The 19462-nt window shown below is 48.0% G+C and overlaps 1 protein-coding gene across 1 annotated transcript; it reads right to left on the bottom strand.

Moving 5' to 3' along the window:
- Positions 1-1496: 1496 nt before the first annotated feature.
- DACT1 (dishevelled binding antagonist of beta catenin 1) lies at positions 1497-11147 on the bottom strand. The gene is made up of 4 exons (XM_032112103.1): positions 10773-11147; positions 8347-8479; positions 6583-6738; positions 1497-4259 (listed from the first exon to the last, which is right to left on the bottom strand). Exons 1-4 carry the CDS (start codon positions 11127-11129, stop codon positions 2401-2403), a joined length of 2505 nt encoding a protein of 834 aa, XP_031967994.1. The 5' UTR covers positions 11130-11147; the 3' UTR covers positions 1497-2400.
- Positions 11148-19462: the final 8315 nt, after the last annotated feature.

Raw genomic sequence — 19462 nt, 5'->3', positions numbered from 1 at the left:
CCAGCTTCCACAAGACATTCCCTTTGTTTGATGTAACACCCATCAGTTATTAATGGGATGGCTTTAAGCTGCTGCTTAGCCTTAGTAATGCCATATTTAACAACAAACATTACTTCTCTCCCCTCTCTGCAGTGGCAGCCTTTGTCCAGCAATTTCTGGATGAATTATTCTAAACCAGTATATAATTTTTTTATACATACATACATACATATATATATATACAGGCTGCCTTTCCATGTGAAAAGTTATAGGAGAGCTGTGAACAGATAAGAGGTGTTACAGCTTTTGCTGTTTCATGGGAGGTGGAAGTGCAAGGACTTTCTGGGTCACTGAATCCACAGCCTGGTGATGTACTGCAAAACCCTTACAGAAACTGATTTTCAACTCCTTAAAATAAAAAAAAAAACCAAAACAAAACAGGAAAAAAATCATATGAGACATTATAAATAGGGATTTAGTACACTGCAGACTGAAAAATAAAATCTGCCTCTTAGGAAAAGTGTTCCCACTGCTTTAGAAGCTGCTCTCTGAGATGCTTAATTCTGAGTAGATCTTTCCTTCCCACATTTGCAATGCAAGGAAACCTGAGAAAAAAACTGTTCTGCCTTTTAGGTGGATGACAGCAGGAAGGGCACAGAGGAACCACAAAGGAAAGCTCTGCTCAGACCTTGCTATGGAATGGACAAGCTGCACACATATCCACGAAATCCACACCAGCCACAGCACCCATTCCAGTTGTTTGGCCACTGCTTAGTGGATGCCAAAGCAGAAGATGAACCTGCAGAAACCAGCTCAACCTGCCCAAAAGCTCCAGCCTCCCCCCAGGCAGCTCCAAAGCTTTTGCTGTGAATGGAAGCAGTGCTGCCTATGGAGGGCTCCTTTCTCCTTTGCTGCCAGTCACCTCCAGTCCCATGGGAAGAACCTGAAACACAGACCAGTGGGTGACACAATTGTCACCTTCCATGACCCTGCCAGGGCTGTGAGAGATCCAACTGCCAAAGCTACAGAGGGCACCATGGGCCGGCAGCCTATGCTCTCCTCCACCCAGCCCAGCTCCCAGAGCACACAGCTCTTGGGGATTCACTTACTGGACGTTCCAGCGGGACACCTGCTGTGTCCCACAGATCGATTTGGTTACAGAAACCAACCATCTGTCCCCGTGTTGTACCAACTGAAATCTGCAAGCACCCAGACAGAGAGGGGGATTACTATTACACTTCCATCTGCTCTGCAACGTGAACTGCCCATCAGCTACAACCTGAAGATGCCTCTGAGCCCCTAAATCCCACCTTGCCCTTGGAAAAATGCAAGTTATGGGAAGCACAAGAGGAGCCATGACAAGCCAATTCCTTCAAAGCACAAGTCACATCCACAGCATTTTAAACTTGCCCCATTTCCTGCATGGCTAAATGCAAGGAATATTAACAGGTCACATCAGGAGACATCTAAGTGGTGACAACACCAATATAAAAGCACTGACTGGGTCTGCACCAATGTAACAAACTTTAAAAAGTATTAAAACAGACTGTTTATTACAGCATATGATGTGTTATATTAATTTACACAATGATATATATATAAAAACAGCCATTGATGATGTACAGTAAATTGGACATCAACAGGAATATTAAAACTACTGATACTCATGCACGTGACATGCATATGGGGTTTTTTTTCTTTTTCAAAAGCAGTTTTACACAATATAATGAAGTTACTAAGCCTTGGTCAGCTGCTCCAGCAGTTTACTCTGGACACCACCGCCGTCCGCAGCGTGACTCCCAGGAGATCAGAGCAGACTGCACTCCAGAGAAGGCAACTTAACCTTGGAGACAGATTGAACAGGAACCCTTTCCTGGTGGGGGAAGGCTGGGGGAGGATAGGAGTGAGTTTCAAGAAGAGAATCAACAAGAAAAGAAAAAAAAACTAGACCAGAGTACCAGAAGGAAAAAGTTCAAGATGTGGCAACAGCAGCAGCAGAAAGGGACAAGCAAAACCATGAAGAACTGCCCTCATTCCCTCCCCTTTATTCCCTAAGAACTTATGACCTTATGCTGTTGATGTCCTGTATAGGACCCAGAACTGGAAAACCTAGGCAAGGAAGATCCATTCCCAGAAAAATTATCCTTTTCTCAAAGCCTTCTGACACCACGCGCTGGAGGCTGTTCACCACTGAAATGGCAGTGTTGTGTTGTTGGGTTTTTTTAAACAAGTGTAACGGTCTTTTATTTCCACATAAAAGGCACTAGTATCCACCCAAGTTCTGAAAACAAGTGACATAATTTACCTTAAGTTTTAAATATTTGTATTAAAAAAAAAAAAAAAAAATCTGTGGAAATATGTACAAAAATAAGCACCTTGCTTCCGAAAGCAGAAGCAGATACATTCCACCAAGTCACCTCACTAGACGGTCGTCATGAGCTTCAGGGAGCCTGACCGAAAACGGAGGATCTTCTTCTTGAGGTTATGGGAGGCTTTGATTTTGACAAAGGCCTTGGCCGCATTTTCATGCAGCTCTGGTGCCGTGACTGTTTGGATGGGGAGCGTCTGGACAAACTGGGACCAAATCAGGCCCCCGCTCTCATCAGAGTCACTGGTGGTCGTGCTCTCCCCTACAAACTCCACCTCGCTCAGGCTTGACTCACTGTCTCCAAAGCAGTTCGTGGTGTAGTTGCTCTGCTCGTCCTCGCTTGTGTCCACCACAGTGGAGTGGAACAAGGACTCGCACTCGGCTGAGTACTCTGAGTCGCTGGCCACGTAGGCGTAGGGGCTGACATAGGGCAGGGGCACCTGCGAGTAGACGCCCACACCCTCCCGCCGGTTCCTCCTCGCCCTGCGCAGGGCCTCCTCGTAGGAGATCTCTGCCGAGGACTTCCAGCGGCGGTAGTCGGCACGCTTGTGCTTGGGCTTGGCCACCACAACCTCCCGGCCGTGCCCGTGGGAGCGGAGGGCGGATCTGTGCAGGCTGGCCTGCCGCCCCGGGAGGCCTGGCTCCAGCGGCAACCCGCTGCCTCTCTTCCCCCGCGACGAGGGCTTTTTCAGTTTCTTATTTGTATCCAGTTCCTCAGGAAAGCGGCACTTCTTGCCGACTGGTTTGGCTTTCTCCCGCAAGGTCTGCGAGCTGTTTTCCACCCCATTGGCAAGGTGGGACCTGTGTTTCAAGGCAGAGCTTTTCAAAATCTTGACATTCCGGGTGCCTTTGTGAAGCTTCATGCTTTGCTGCTGGGCTGGGATGTACTGGGCATTCACCAGCAGCCCATCGTCCAGGCTCTGCGAGGAAGAGCCCTCGCTTTTGAAATCCAGCGCAGGCCTCTCCTCAACAGCTGGCGACGAGGAGCGAGCTGCCTGCAAGCTGCTCTTCAACAGGATCTTTTTGGGAGGCTGGCTGACCCTGTTCTCTGGCTGCAGCACCACTGGCTTCCCGGAGGACTCTTTGGGAGATGTAGCAAAGAGCTGGTTGATCTCCTTGGGGACATCCCCTGCCATGGCCGCAGCATTGCGGCCCAGCTCCGGTGGTGCCGGTTTGGTGCCCCGTGGCAGGTGCTTGCTCTGGAGTTCGGTTGTTGTGCTGGGTGGGAAAGCTGCCGGCAAAGGGGCCTTCCTACTCTCCAGCTGCTCCCCAGCTGCCTCCCTTGGCCTCTGCTTCAACGGGGAGGGAGCTGTGTGGTCCGGAGCGGGGGTCCCACCAGGAGGCAAACACACTGGCTTGGAGCTCTTCAGGTTCACCACATTGCCGTGGGCCACCATCGCTGCCGGCTGCCGGACGCACATGCTCCCGTGCCTCAAGATGCCTTTGGTGGCATCAGCATTGAGACTTGTCCGGGGTTTGTTAGTCCTTACTGCGTGAGTCTTTTTCTGAACCAGGCTTAAGATGTAGCTGTCTATCCTCTTGCTGGTGGAAGGGCACGGAGCTGGCCAGGAGCTCTGGGGGGGGAAGGCGTTGGCAGATTGTCCCGAGTCCGTTTCGGATGGGGTGCAAACGTCGCTCATATCGCAAGCGAGCCTCTCCTCTTCTCGCTGGGGGTTCTCAGTCACGGGGAGAAGGAACATGGGGCTCTGCACAGCCACGGCGTGGAGGGGGCTGGGGTAGCGGTAGATGTCGTTCCCGTTTTTAGACACCAGATCGCACTGGTACTTGGGATGTACATCTGCAACGACATCGAGGGAATTTGAGTGCGGTGTGGACAAAGAGCGACAGACAGAGCCTGCGGTCTGGTCCTCATGCTGGCCTTCCTTATTATAGTCCATCCAGCCTATGAGATCTGAAAGGCATTTTAGAAGAGTTTAGAGAGCCTGCCAGGGACAGCTGTGCTACGTTTTTAATGTGCTGCCAAGGACACCGGTCCATCTACGCACACAATGCAAAGCTTTAACTACAGCAGCAGCAATTTTGCACCCAGGGGTGCTGCTCAAGCAATATAAAAAGCAGCACTATCCTTCAGTGGGTCTCCCTGTCACTGCATCTACGAGGGATTTACCCCACTATGACCACATGGTTAAAACAATAAAAATCACAGCCCTAAGGAGAACATCTACACTGGTTTCAAACCTGTGCCCAGGTTGTTAAGATCTTCCTATCTTCCTTTCAAGCCACCCAGAAGTCTGCAAGCGTCTCTTATATGTTACAGTCACCTGTGAAACTCTCTGCAGGCCTCAGCACATATGAATTTTATATTTTACTTTGCTAAATCCAAAGAAAAACATAAAAAATACAGACAAGAGAACAATTAATTCTTCTAGCTTATTGACAAATTTCACTTCCAGATTCTTTCAAGCATATCTCAGGTTAGGGAAAAATCCAGATCTAATTTTATTGTTGTTTTTATTATTGTTACTACTATTATTATCATAATATTTATAGCAATGCTAATAGTAATAACAGATGCTCCCTTTAAGTGATAAGAGGTTTAAGAATGGGAAACAGGCTCGTGTTTTCACACAAGTCCAAGGAGTGCAGGTCAATCCAGCTGACATCCTAGCCTTGGCTCTGCAAAGAGAGTTCTGCCAGAGAAATCCAGTGCATTTCAAGACGCATGAGTCAGATTTAATGGCTAAGGAGCTTACTAGGGAGGTAAGCAACCTTAAGAGCAGGGCTTCCACCCAGGCACCTAAGATTATTATTATTATTATTTTCTTAAGCTTAAGTTGCCCTTGTCTTCTTGAGTAGGGGTACAATCTAAATGATCCTCTGCCAGTCCTGTTTTCTGCCCTTGGGCTGGAAACTTCAGCCAGAGTACTCCAATTTGAATGCTCAGTGCTCATCACTTATCTAAGGCTTATTTCAAAGAGGTCTCATGGGCATTGATGAAATTTGTTGATAGAGATGATGTTCCTGTGTGAGCAGGAGAGGAAGAGCAGGGAAGTTAAGAGCATAAACTCCCCCCAGATCACCTCTCAGTTTTCCCACATTTCCTAAATTCTATGTTGGCTTCAAGGAATGTTGATGAAAAAGACATTTTTGAAACTTGTCAGTTTTGTGAAATTTCATCCCTGAAAGTGAGACTGTATGAATAATGAGAGATTTAGGTTTTCGTGGTATATACAGAAAAATATCAATGCAATGATGGAATTCCTTGTGTGTGGTTTTTTTTTTAATGTATGGCCCATGAAGATCACATATACCTTACAATAGGGAGCATTAAATTACCTCGAGCTGCTCACAGGAAAACTAAGAGGACTTGTCAGCAACTCAGAATGAATGCATCCCAGGCTGTATTTTCCCAGTTCAGAAACAGAAGAGCATGAATTGTTCTGTCCTTGATTCACAACAAATCACTATAAGTTAACCCTAAAGAGCAGAACACAAATTGGAAATACTGTGGTTGGAATCATCCTCCCCAACCCAAAATGAGCTAAAGCTTTTGAAAATGTCTGCAGTCAGTAACACCTGATGACAACAGTCCTAATGAAGTGTCTTTTCTGGAGAACAGAGGAGGCCTTCCTATTGAACCATCCTGCACATCAAGGCTCGCATCTTCAGACCGGTGTCCAAGGAAAGTTCACAGCTCTTTGCCAAAGAGACAAAATGTATCCGCCCTGTTCATGATGTCTACCTGTCTACACTATATAAATGCAGGACATGCCTCACCATGCTCACCTGGGGGTTGAGGGCCATCAGAATTGACAAAATGACTGCTAAAAAGAGACTGACATGTGCCCTGACCCCCTTAAACCTGTATCTAGCTCCTTACTCTGTGACTTTAATGCTGACACGGCTAAGAACTGTCGTTAATTATTGCTATTCACTAAAAATGCTTTTCTAAAGAAAACCACAAGAAATCAGCTGACTGATGTGTTTCTGTGTACAGGTACCACTGCCCTCTGCTGGGTAGAGCAGCTGTCATATCTTCACATGCCATTTTCATGTCTTTAGAGTGACGTATTCACGTGTAAGGCTGGAACAGAGGAGGGCAAACAGTCCTGCCCCATGACCCACATACGTGAGAGGCATTGGGATCTTTTCAGAGCATAATGTGGCACATGAAAGGAAGAAGGGTTAATCCAACCCAGGTGCTCCTGAGGCAGTATTTCCAAAGCCAAAGCCACCTCCTGGAGTATGATGTATTCGACCTGCTTTTACTATACCTGCAGATTTAGGGCGTCCATCTGAGATATTCAGTGTTGCCTCCAAAGGGCTGCAAAAGCAAGTGCTAGAATGGCAACTGGATAAACACTCACTGAAGACAGAGTTAGATGAATTGGAAAGCGATCCAGAAGCTCCATCACTCAGCTCATAAAACCCTATAAAAATAAGAGTTTGGATTTATATTAGTTACGTCTACACAGAGTTACTATTTGTGTCCCTAGAAAGGCAGTCAAGCTGGTGTTTGAGTTGGCTTACTCTAATGCAAGTAGTTATGGGATTTCATTCAGTCACCCCAAAAACAGCCCACAATTAAGTAATCCTTATTGCCATGAATTTACTTTGCTTAAAAGTAAAGCACTTAAAACAGCAGAACTTATCCCAGCATATGGAATTTTTTTAAAACTTTACAAGGGTTGAGGTTTTAACCCTTACAGGGATTTTCAGATTTTAGCAACAAGGATCCAGGCTGTGTTTGGCAGCCCATTCATCTAATAGAGTGTTATACTTCCAAGACAGACTCTCCAACTATTACCTAACTACAAAAGTGTTGGTCCCAATGCTATCCATTACTTTCCTCAAAGTTCTGGAGAGAAACAGAATATTTGTGGATGACAAGAAAGAGGAAAAATGGTAAATAATGTGGAGACACATCAGATTTAATTTCCTGGTAAACTGGGACTACTCAAGGAAAAATGACACACCACCACCAAAATTTAAAGTGTTTATTTAGGAATAAGGAATGCAGAGCATGCCTACAGAATGGGGATGCATCCTGGAAAACAATAATCCTGGAAAGGGCTTAGTCAGCGTGGAAAAGCAGCTCAATCAAGCTTAATGATATGGCAAAAAAAAAGCTAATGAGATTGTTGGATGTACAAAGAGACTAATGAATAGCAGCAGGGAAATGACTTCAGCAGTCTACTCGGCCCTGGTAAGAAACATTGGAATGGTGAGCCCAGCCCTTGAATCCAACATGCTTAAAACAAAGCTAAAAAATTGGAAAGAGGCCACCAAGCTATTTAGGAGCTTGGAAAAATGCCTTAAAATGAATGACTTCAAGAACTTGACCTGTTTAGCTCATCAAATAAAAGCCAGGAATTATACTGTATAGCACCTCCAAGAGGAGGAAAAGCTGGGTATTAGAAAAGACCTTTCTTTAGGGGAGAAAAGGATATAAAAACATCAGTGCTGAACAAGTCAGATTCAGACAAGAAATTAGCAATGGCTTTAACAATCATGAGTTGGAGGATTCTCCACTTTTTGGTGTCTTCAGAACAAGTTTAGAGGCCTCTAGGAAAGGCTCTCCATAGTTAAATACCACTTATTGGCTTCAACACAGTTAGAATGAGATGAAATTCAATATATGGGGGATGAAATTGTTTGATTCCATGTTCCTTTCTGGCTGTATGACCACTTTTGATATCTTCCTCCTGGTGGTGGTGCTTCTTTTCACCATTTTTCCTTCAGCCTCCTCCGTAATATACAGGACAATCAGAACTTTTTGAACTAATGTGAGGGTGGCCTTGAAAAAACAAATGCCCCAAACACTCAAAATCTAATTAAGCTTGAAATGCTCCTCTGAAAGAAGCAAACAGCAACCTTTCCCATGGTCAGTGAACTCTGTTAGTAGGAATTCATTATCAGAATGTGAATGAGCTGTAGACATTTACTGTTGTAGTACTGAACACTCCAGCACTAAAATCTACAGCCAGTTTAGTTCCAGGTCCCAAGGGAGGCTGCATTTTGCTGAGCACTGCCCTTACCTGAACTTGGACGACTGTCTGTCTCCAGGTGTTCATCTGTTGTTTTTTCCACATCCAGGCGGAGATCACTTATTTGCTTATCCAGCTCTTGCAACTGATTTAACAACCCAGCATCCCTCCTCCTCAAGCAGTTCTGGAAAAGAAGAGGACAAAGAACATCAGCTCCTTCAGTGGGGCAGATGTGAAGAGGTCCCAAAGACCAACAGACTTCTCTGTCTAAGCCCTGTGAAACACCTTGTCCATATTCTTTTATATAAAAACTGAACAAAGCCCTGACATTTTAGATGGATGCTCTGGATAAATACTTAAGAATTATGCAGGCACTTCATCCCAGCCTGTTCCAGCCAGTTCTGCACGAGGAGCGTGTTCCACAGTTGAGGAGGACCAACACACTGTGCTGACCACAGCTGCAAGAACAAAGCTGGATTGTTTGATACGGCCAAACCAGACCTGTGCACGTGGAACAGGCAAGCACGGCTGTGCCAGCCTAGCAGGGCACGTTCCCCACCACACTGGTGTTACTCAAAGATCACATCTGCTCACACAATGGCACCAACCAGCTCTGCCAACAAGTGCCTGTAGTGTGGGAACCGCCTTGTTCTGCTGCGCATTATGAGCTTAGAGTCTACCATCCAGAGAACAAGATTCCCAGGGCTGGGATCACAGCCCTTTTATTAGTTTTGCAGTGCAGCAGGAAGGAAGAGTAATTCTTCCTCTTCTCCCATTATAATTGTATGAAATTGCTGTGAGATGAATTTTAAGGCTATTTATGAAGCCAATTTGATAGCATAAGAAAAGCAATAAGAAATAATTTTGCAAGGCACTCATTAACCCACGGTCAACACAATCAGTTTCCCCCTGTGTATTATAATGTTGCTTATCCATCATCTGTTCAGCTTCATACCCTTCCATTGCTCTGGCTTTGGGGAGAGTGGAGGAGGCAGGAGGAAGGTTCATCTGCTTTTGTTTCTTCGAGTGCATCATTTGATTGGCACCCAGGGGTGCTGTGATACATTCATTGCAATGAGTTTTGATGCTCATAGCTGGACTAGTTCTAAACCCATTGAATCCAGGACAATCATAGAACCCTAGAACGGTTTGGGTTGGAAGGAACCCTAAAGATCATCTCGTTCCAACCTCCTTGCCATGGGCAGGGACACCTTCCACTAGACCAGGTTGCTCAGAGCCCTGTCCAGCCCAGCCTTGGACAAAGGGAGAGCAAATGCTAAAAGCACTGGTAAGCACTGGTTGAAGACGTGCTGGCGTTTAAGATCATCCTTTGGAGAACCAAAGGGGTGATCCCAAGCCTTCTCCCCCATTCCTGCGGGAGCCAGGGCTGGCTGGCAGCCAGGCTGGTGGAGGCGATGGGTTCAAGGGATGACTTCGCTGCGCCACCTACTGCCACCAGCGCCCCCTCCCCCAGCCAGCACCGCATCTGGTTCCAATCTGCAATGTCAAGTGCACAAATTAAACTGCTACCACAAATCCCCAGCTTTTTCTGGTCTTTTTTTTTTTTTTTTGGTAATGATTCCGTGGTCCTTCACTACGGCTCTCGGCCGGCAGCCAGCCCCTTCTCAGCAGAAAAAATAATTTATTTTTATCTTTCTAAGAGGGAAATACCCCTAACTTAACTAAACCAAAAGGCTAATAAGAAAAAAAAAAAAAGGACGAAAAACGGGGGTTGGGAAAAGAATAAATCAGGGAAATAAATCACGCAATCCAACTTCTCCCTGGGTGAAAGCAAATGCTGAGCCGCGCACAAAGAGCGCCAGGCACAGCTGTACGCTATTTTCATTGAAAAATGATCTGCCGCTTCATGCCGCCCTCCATCTCTTCCCACACCAGCTCCAAAGCGCGTCCTCCAACAAAAGCATCCCTTCTTTAAGGGCCCGATCCTGCCGGTGCCCGAGCGCCCGCTGCCTCCTCTCGGGGCTGGGACCCGGGAGCTGGCTCCCAACTTCCATTCATGGCAACGGCGGCGCTTCTCTTGCCATGAATGGAAGTGGGACCGCCGGCCTGACTCCGGGACCCGAAGGCAACTCTGCGGTCACCCGGCACAACGCCGGCACGACCCGTCCACCTCCGAGCTGTCACCGGCCCGCCGCCTCACCTGCGCGCCGTGCCGGGGTGACAGCGGGGCGGGGGTGCTCCCCGCGGGCGCTCCCAGCTCCTCTCTCGCCCCTCCGCGGGCAGGACCCGCGGGTCACACCGACACGAGGGGACCGAGCGGGCGCGCGTCCCCCGGCTCTCCCCGCCCGCGTCCCCCGGCTCTCCCCGCCCGCATCCCGCGGCGCTCCCCGCCCGCGTCTCCCGGCTCTCCCCGCCCGCATCCCGCGGCGTTCGCCACTCGCATCCCGCGGCGTTCGCCACTCGCATCCCGCGGCGTTCGCCACTCGCATCCCGCGGCGCCCCCCGCCCCCGCTCACCAGCTGCCTCCGCAGGAGGAGGATGTTCTCCTCCAGGAACTTCTCCTCCAGGCTGCGCGCCGGCGGCCCCTCTCCCGGCGGCTCCCCGCGGCCGCCCTGCGCCCCGGCCGCCGCTCCCGCCGGCCGCCGCAGCAGGAGGCTCTTCACCAGCAGCTCCTGCCGCTGCCGCAGGTACTCCAGCTCGCCCAGCCCGGCCAGCGTGGCCTCCAGCCGCTCCCGGGTGCGCTGCCGCTCCGCCTCCGCTTCGCCCTTCTCCCGCCAGCGCGCATCGGGCTCCCGCGGCGCCCCCGCGGGTCCCCCCGCCGCCTGCCCCGGCCCCGCCGCCGCCGCGGCGCTCGCCACGGGGCTCGCCTTCATCGCCGGGGAGGGGGCGGCCGCCGCTGCCAGCCCTGCCCGCGGGGGCACCGCGCCGAGCCCCGCGCTGATGCCGCCGCTGCCGCCGCCGGTCGCGAATGGTCCGCGGGGCGCCCGGCTCCCTCCCCGGCTGCCACCGCCCCGCGCCCGCCCACCGCCCGCCTCCATCCCTCCTCCATCCCTCCTCCATCCCTCCTTCCCGCCCGCCTTCCTCCCCGCCCGGTCGCGGCTGCACGCCCGCGGTCGCCTTCCTCCTCATCGTCTTCCTCGTCCTCTCACCTCCGTAGTCCGCTCGCCGCGGCGGGGTGCGGGAAGGTGGGGGATGCGGGAGTGCAAACCGCTGCCCTTCCAAAAAACTCCATCGGTGAGCTCTGGAGCCCTGCACGGTGTAGTCAGGGGTCGTCACAGAGTCATGACATTATTATTATTATTATTATTATTATTATTATTATTATTATTATTATTATTATTATTATTAATATAGAATCGCAGAACGGTTTGAGTTGGAAGGGATCTTAAAGAGCACCTCGTTCCAACCCCCCCGTGCCAAGGGCAGGGACACCTTCCATTAGACCTGGCTGCTCCAAGTCCTGTCCAACCTGGCCTGGAGCACTGCCAGGGATGGGGCATCCAGAGCTTCTCTGGGTAACCTGTGCCTCACCACCCTCACAGGGAAGAATTTTTTCCTAATATCTTATCTAAACCTCCCTTCTGTCAGTTTAAAGCGAAATGCTGCCTATACAGACCAGCACATCCAAACCAGGAGCAAAAATGATGCATCTGGGGGGGAAAAATTCCAGGCATGAAGAGGTGAGGGTGTAAGGAGAGGGAAAAGTGGAAAGCAGAGGAGAACCTGGAAGTCCTTGCACCAGGCATGGGCAGTGGGATCAAAGCACTGGCGAGCTGTTGCTTCAGAGCCTGTGTAAGTAAACCAGTCAAAAAAAGCCATAATGAAGTGAACTTTGCAGCAGCATGCAGACTAATTGCAGCAAAGGATCTGCAATTAGGTTTTCAATGGGCATGTGGTGGAAAGAGGCGGAGGATGGAATGCAGATGCTGAAGGGAAAAAAAAAAAGGAAAATGTTAGTTTCAAAATAGAGCAAAAATTGAGTTGCAGACATGTACTAAGGGGAGAAATGGAAGAGGAGGAAACAGGCATTGAGGGAGTCCTCCACAATATGAGCTTTGGGAAGATGTGAGCCCGCTGTACAGCAGCTCTCATGGACATTATGAGCATAATGAAATGCTCTTTCCCACTATCCCTCTGTTCCTCAAAAGATTCTGAGTGTTTCTGGTGCTGAAAGGTCTCAGATGAAATTTGTCCCCTCACTCCCATGCTGTTTGCAGCACCCAACACGTAGTGATGGGCCATACACCTGCTTTACCTGGTGGGTCCTTGTCCTGAGAGCCCACAGCTAACAAAAATCCATATTTCACAGTCGTCTTAAACCACTGTAAAGTGCTTTCAAAAAAGGACACCCACTTCCTCTTGCAGCTTAAAACCAGCCCTCCCAAATCCTGGCGCAGATGTAGGTGGGGGCACATGCTCAGAGGATGGTTGAAGCTAAAGACAGCTCCACTTCTTTTTGCTGCTTCAGCCCACAGCCGTGTCAGTGCATCTGTGGTCATGTTTGAATTGGGAGTGACTTTTTGAAGGGTCTCTCCAGATCATCCCAGCTCACCTGACATTGCTAAGCAAAACTGGAAACAAAAAAGAAGCCACATGTTGGACCTCTGTCTCTCTACTCATTTTATGTATCTGGACCCATAAAAGGCCCAGAAGTAGATTCAACCCCTGCCCCACAACGTTTAGACCACCCCTGCTGACTTTAAAAGCCTCTCCATGGCTTTCAGTCCTGGATCTTGGCTCACAGCATCCCTGAAGATGTTTATGCTGAAACCTGTATTGCAATGCAGAGTTACTTTTCCAAGGGTACCAGAAGCTCTACAGGTATGGAAGGAAAGGCTTCCACATTTTCCTTCACCCTCTGTAGCCAGGTTTTGCATATAGCTCTGTGCTTTGTATGTGTTTGCACACAAAGCTTCATGCAATATTTATGCAAAGCTATTTCAACTCTTTCTGAGCTGTTGTGCACTGTACAATGTAGACATTGCTTCCAAAATAAAATACAGCTGAATAAAATCTGTCTCCATGATTTTTTTTTTTATTTTGCCACTTATCATCTGGTAGATTTCAGTCTGATTCCTCCCACCCAAGTCACCTCTTCCACTCTGAGGAGTATAAGGTGCTGTCTCCAGGACTCCCTGCTGACATTTCTCTGTTCATCCTTCACAGTGCATGAGTTCCAGGAAGGAAAAGAAACACAGGAGCTGCCAGAACAGCCAACTCCCTACATCATGTGGCGAGGAGAACGCAGCTTTGAGTGAACCAGTCTCACCATGTGGTTATAGGATCAGCCAAGAGGAGGGGAAGGAGGATCTGATGAAGAGGAACTCAGGTTTCTCCCCATAGATGAAGGAATGAGGTGCCTGGGAAGCAATGGGACTGGGGAGGCTGCTCAGCATGGGAGGAGGAGATGTGCAGTTGAGCAGCCAGCAAGAAATGACAATTTATGTAAATAATAATAGAAGGAAAACAAGGCACCACCTAAGACAAAACAAGGGAGGGGAGGACCACAGAGACTATTTGAGAGCTAGGATGCAGCTCAGCAGAGTGTAGGTCATAGAGACAAGGGTAGAGAAAGCCTGCAAAGGCAGGGTGTGAAGGCAGGAGAAAGAGCAAAGAGAATGAGCATAAAATACAGGCCTTTTAATTTACTCAGGGACCCACTAAGAAAACAACAGAATAAAGAGCCCATAAGCAGCAAGAGAAAAAAGCTGGCAATAGGTGGTGTAATATAGATGAAAAACACAGGCAGAAGAGGACAGTGAGGTGAGAAAATGGAGAAAGGGGTAGATATCATCCTTTAATAAAACTGGGATTTTAAGCATGCAAGGAACAAGAGACTGAGATTGGTTCCTCCCCTCTCAGTCACACTGCAGTCAATCATCCCAATGAAAAACCAATCTGAGAGAAGAGAGAGGCTCCAGTCCCCATATTTGCTCTAACTGGACATTTGGAGGCCTCTGTCTCAGCAAACCAAACATCTCAAAACTCTTAGCAAGGGCTGAGTAACAGGACTCTCATAAGAAAAAAAACTCTAGTCCAAAATTGTCTTCCATTCATCTCCTGGCTTATGGGCAACAGCTGAAGGACTTGCTCTTACACTCCTTTGGAAAGCTGTAATTCCTTCACTGGGGTATTCGGATGAAATTCTCCACAAAGAATCCCAGATTCCCCACTGAATGTGGAAACAGCAAGGATTGAGGCAGTGAGATGTCTGCAGGTAAGGAGAAGAGCTGATGATTGAGGAGCTCTGTTGCTAGGATGTTATGAGAGATGTAATTCTGTCTGCTACAGGGGTGGTTATGAAATGGCTCATCTCTTATGATTATCCTGGCTCATCTCTGATGGTTACATTATTAAGTGGTAGAAATGCTGCGTTCCTTCACGATTCATAGATGGGGAATGAAGAGGTGATCTCTGCCCCACAGAGCTTACAAGACAAGAAAGAGCTGCCTCTGGTAATACAAAAGGAGCTCTGGGAAAGTAGTGGTTGGCACAGTGAATTCCGAACACACTGGCAAGGGGTGAGAGTTTCCTCTTTCACCGGTCATTTCCTTCCCTCTGGGAGCAAGCCCCTACATCCCAACCCATACATTTGTCTTTCACCCTGCTGATCATCAAATTCAATTTAGATTGAATGAGGCCAATTAACACTTGTTGCTTTTCCTAGGTTCATTTCTGACCTGTCACACTAAAATGAGTGTAGGGGATTGGAGAAATTGAGGAACATGAAAATTCCCTCTTGGTGAAATGAAAGCAAATGCTTTCCTTGCTCATTGAAACACAGCAGGGTGACACAAACACTTGGGGACTGTGCCTAACACCCACAGCTGTCTGATCCTTTATTTTAATCTATTCTAATGTTAATTGTCCAAGTATTTCTTAATTGCATTTGGATAATATAATAGGGCATAAATCTTATCAGCAAATCAGCCTGGCATCAGCCTGTGTTATCATATTACCATGGTTACACTATTATTACAAGTGAACCTTGTGCTCATTACTAACCACAAACAATTGTAGCAAACAAGCTAAACTGGAGCAAAATATCCTGGTGGTGTTTCCATTTTTGCCAAACAAAACTAATTTCTCTGGGTGCTAGGTAACGGCAGCATACCTACGATGTATTTTCAGCCTTCTGCATTTATTTACTTGCATTTGTACAGCACTGAAACATTTCCCTGCTGTCAACAAGGCCAAATTCTTGAAAAGTGGAATAGAATCTTTAACACAAACTCACAATACTCAGATGACAAGCACTGTCCCAGCCTGTCAAAACACTGCCACGTTTCTACTGTTGTGGCAGAAACTGCTGCCCTGGGAACCCCTGGCAGCTTGATTTGGTCCCTCAAGGGCCCAGTTTCCCCTTGCTCTCATCTGCTCTGACTGTGATGTCCCATCAAGAGACACAGTCCCACCTTCCCTCACTCCCTGTGCCACTGCCCATGTGGCAGGTGAAGGGACAGACACTTCCCATGGGGTCACTGCAAGGGTCCAACTCCCGCCTGGTACTGGAGAGGGGAACATGGGATGGATCCAGGGAGGGCAGTGATGCCCTTCCCTGCTCTGGACTGTTCATTCGGGCATTTTCTGCTGTTCCTCTGCTGCAGAGCATTGTTCCACCAGCTGTGCTGGGACTGTGGCTGGAAAACAGATCTCTACTCTGGTCTGAGTTTAAAAAACCAAAATAACAACTTCTTTCCTTTTTTGCTAACCCAGGTATTTCAGTGATCCATTTTTAAGGGTGAACAGTTGCACTGGCACGACAGAGAAGGCAGAGCTGTGCAGGAATGGAGAGACAAGAGCAGGAAACCCTCCAGCAAAAACCTCGATGCAGACGGAATGTGGAAGGAAGGATGGATTGTTTGCAAAATAAGAAGTCACCCAGGAGGCCATGGAAGAGGATGCAGACGACAGCTGCTTGTGGGGAAGCAACATTAGAGCTTCTCCAGACATTCCTGTCAGACTATGAGCCATGCAGTGACATTCATTTCCTTTTCGCAGCAGCAGCCCATCTGTTGTGTCAGGAAAAGGGCTGATTTTGGATCACCCACTGCTGCCTCCAACACTGTAGTGGTCCCCAAGACCATGAGAGACCCACTTCATGCAGAACCTGTGGAGGAGTGGTGAGCCCCGAGCCCAGTGAGGTGTCACTGCTGCTCAGCAATGCCCAGTGCCTGACAGGTGTCACACTGGCAAAGGTCATGCAAAACTTGCTTCCAGTCCCTTGATTAGGGAAGATCTGTGAGAAAATTGGATGGAAAGGTGGAAAAGACTCAAGGGTGACCTTCTCACTCTCTACAACCACCTGAAAGGAGGCTGTAGCCAGGTGAGGGTTGGCCTCTTCTCCCAGGTAACAAGTAGCAGGACCACAGGAAATGGCCTCAGGTTGCACCAGGGTAGGTTTAGATTGGATATTGGGAGAGATTTCTTTACTGAAACGGTGGTCAGGCATTGGAACAGGGTGCCCAGGGCAGCAGTGGAGTCACCATCCCTGGAAGTGTTCAAAAGGCTTGTGGATGTGCCACCTGGGGACATGAATTAGTGGTGAACACGGTGCTGCTGCATTAATGGTTGGACTCTAAGATCTTAGAGGTCCTTTCCAACCTTAATCTTTCTGTGATTCCATGAAAACCAGGCAAGACCAGCTCCATTTTAACCTATTTTCTAAGGATAAGAGAAGGTGTGATAAGGACAGCATGGGGAGGGAGAAAATGGAGTTAAACAAACCAGTGTCACTTGTGATGTTACAGCTGTCAAGAACCAGACCTTGAAGCTACCTCCCTCATTGTTCACCATAAAGAAACTTCACCAGCATTTCAGCAAATCACCTAATTCATCATGCCCTGATGCTAACTGATGGGACTGCATTCCCTCCTCAGGCTCATGGACACTTCAGATAAGTCAGAGCTGGACTATTCCAAGTGACACTTTCTTCCTCACATTTTTTTCCCCCCCTCATCACCAAGCAGACAATGTCAGCTGAGTTCTGCTCCAATTATTTTCAATTCATCCTTACAATAGCATATCTGATGTTCTTGTATTTTGACTCCTTTTCTTGTCCTGGCCTGGGTTCCATATGTATGTTTTTAAATGCCTAACTTTTGGAGGCATGGACTTCTGCTTAGTTTAATGCCTTCATGCACCCATGTGTTCATTGAGCACATCAGGCTGGTGACAGCCCTCACCAGCATGGACTTTGTGGAAGAATACCTATTAAACTGTGAACAATCAGCCACTGGGACTTAAATTACAACTTGAGATGTAGACAGACTGGGAAAATTTCCCAACAGAAGGAACTTTTCCAGGAAAAAAGGATGTAACCTGCAGTACAATTTGCATTCAAACTGCCTGTGACGAAGGCAAAGGTGGCTGCAGTTGTGCTCTTTGGATGGCCTTGGGACCCCTCAGCTGAAGCTGGCATGTGATGGGAGCCTGAAACTGGGCAAAAATACTCAGAGGAAATAACGGGTAAGTCTCTTTAGTGTATAACAACAGCAGGTCAAGGAACCACTAAATAAAACCCAAAACCATAAATCATTTTGCCTGAAAAAATTCCTTTTCTGCTGCTCTCAGGAGAACAAACACAGAGCTCTTGCTGTTCTTAAGGCACCTGCCTGGAGAAAGGAAGGTGTCACTGGCCCCAGCCTTTGCATCAGTGACTCCCATAAAGCTGGGAAGGTCAGGTGTGCAGTCACAGAGCCCAGGACATGTAAACAGCAGGGTCTGAAAGGGCTCTGGAGGACTTGCTGCCAGTCTCTGAGCCTTAACTTAAAATCTGACCTGAAGAGCTGCAGGTTTTAGCAGAATGACCCAGAAGTCAGCTCCATTCTCCTTTGAAACCTGTGCAACTCTTTGCAGGATGGGAGCAGCTCTGGTCCCTGCCATGGGAACATTTATTCCCCCAGTTCCTCCCTGTGTCACTCCATTGTCAGGTTTGCCTGACTCCTTAGAAGTCTTTTCCAACCTGAATGATTTTGTGGTTCTGTGAAAGGCTGGGTTTGAAGTCAGGTGCAAACTGACACACAGAGATACCTGAATCTCTGCTGTTTTCATCGCTCCTTTTTTGGTTTTGTTTTTTTGTTTTTTTTTGTTTTTTTTTTTTTGAGTATGAGCCTCTTATCAGTCTTGGCATAAGAGGAAATAACACTTTTTAATCTTCTCTAATGAAAACTTTGTCCTGGAAGAACGCATTTTCTATCAACCCAGGCATCTGCAAACCTGCAAGAGGAAAGAATGGCATTTCAATTTCCAGAAATTATTGGCCCAAAAACTTTGATCTGATTCTCACAGCTGAACTGTTCATTCAGGGCACGCTGCATCTTTGCATTACCATTTGCTCTATTGGCATCAGATGTGCAGACAGGACCGTTTCTTCTTAGAAAAACAGCCTGAAACAGCAAGGCAGCACTGGGGATGTTATTTCACTTCAAAATTGCCAATCAAAGCCTCTCTGATATGGCACTGCTTGTCATGGGACAGCACTGCCAGCCCTGTCCTGGACTGACCCAGGAGCCTGTCTCTCCATTCCTGGGAGAGGACATGGGGGAAGGAGGGTCTGCTTTGTCCAGAGAAGGCCACTCCACTCCTGCAGTTTCAGCTCCTTCCAAAGGTAGTTTCTGGTAACCTTTTGGGTGCAATAGGCTGGCATTGTTGCCCAGAACTCTTCCCACTTTTCAGATGATTACCTCCCAGTGGTTCTCTGATTCCAACTGTTAGTCTCATGCATAATGCATTTCATTTCAAGCCTTTCATCTGTGCATAAGTTTTCCATCTATTTCCATCCTGGTCTCAGACACTCTTTTACCTGTGAAGCAGGAAATGTTCTATTTTTTTCCACTTCTTTCTGGAGTCTCATTCCTCTCAATCACTGCCTGCCAGCTCCAGCTTTTTTGCCACCAAAAGGCTGTTTCAGGGGATGCAGTTCACATCCTCTGGCTGCAGATTTTTGGGAACACCTTCTTTCCAGCAGCATCTCTGCTGGCTGCAAAGGCCACTACCTGCAGCTACTGTCAGTTCCCTGCTGTTGGTGAGGGATCAGCTGCATTCCTGGGATCACTCCCTCACCCACAGGGAGCCAGTTTAGATCATGTTCATCCACTCCTTGTAGCCACACTGACTTCAGGGGCTCTCAAAACAAGAAAAAGCTGGTTACAAGCACCAGAAGAGGCCATCAGAAGGCCTGCAGTGTGTCTCTCCAGTTGGGCCA

Source organism: Corvus moneduloides, chromosome 6 (assembly GCF_009650955.1).
Source record: "Corvus moneduloides isolate bCorMon1 chromosome 6, bCorMon1.pri, whole genome shotgun sequence".
In the NCBI taxonomy this organism is placed as follows: Eukaryota; Metazoa; Chordata; class Aves; order Passeriformes; family Corvidae; genus Corvus; species Corvus moneduloides.
Note: the sequence above shows the minus strand (reverse complement) of the source record. Positions and strands in the feature narration are given on the sequence as shown.

Excerpts from the sequence above, each read along its gene's own strand:
- DACT1 (XM_032112103.1), bottom strand. The coding sequence starts at position 11,129 with ATGAAGGCGAGCCCCGTGGCGAGCGCCGCGGCGGCGGCGGGGCCGGGG. Across the intron at positions 6,739-8,346 it reads AGACAGTCGTCCAAGTTCAG|GGTTTTATGAGCTGAGTGAT; the intron begins GTAAGGGCAGTG and ends TTATTTTTATAG. Across the intron at positions 4,260-6,582 it reads TGGACGCCCTAAATCTGCAG|ATCTCATAGGCTGGATGGAC; the intron begins GTATAGTAAAAG and ends AATGCCTTTCAG.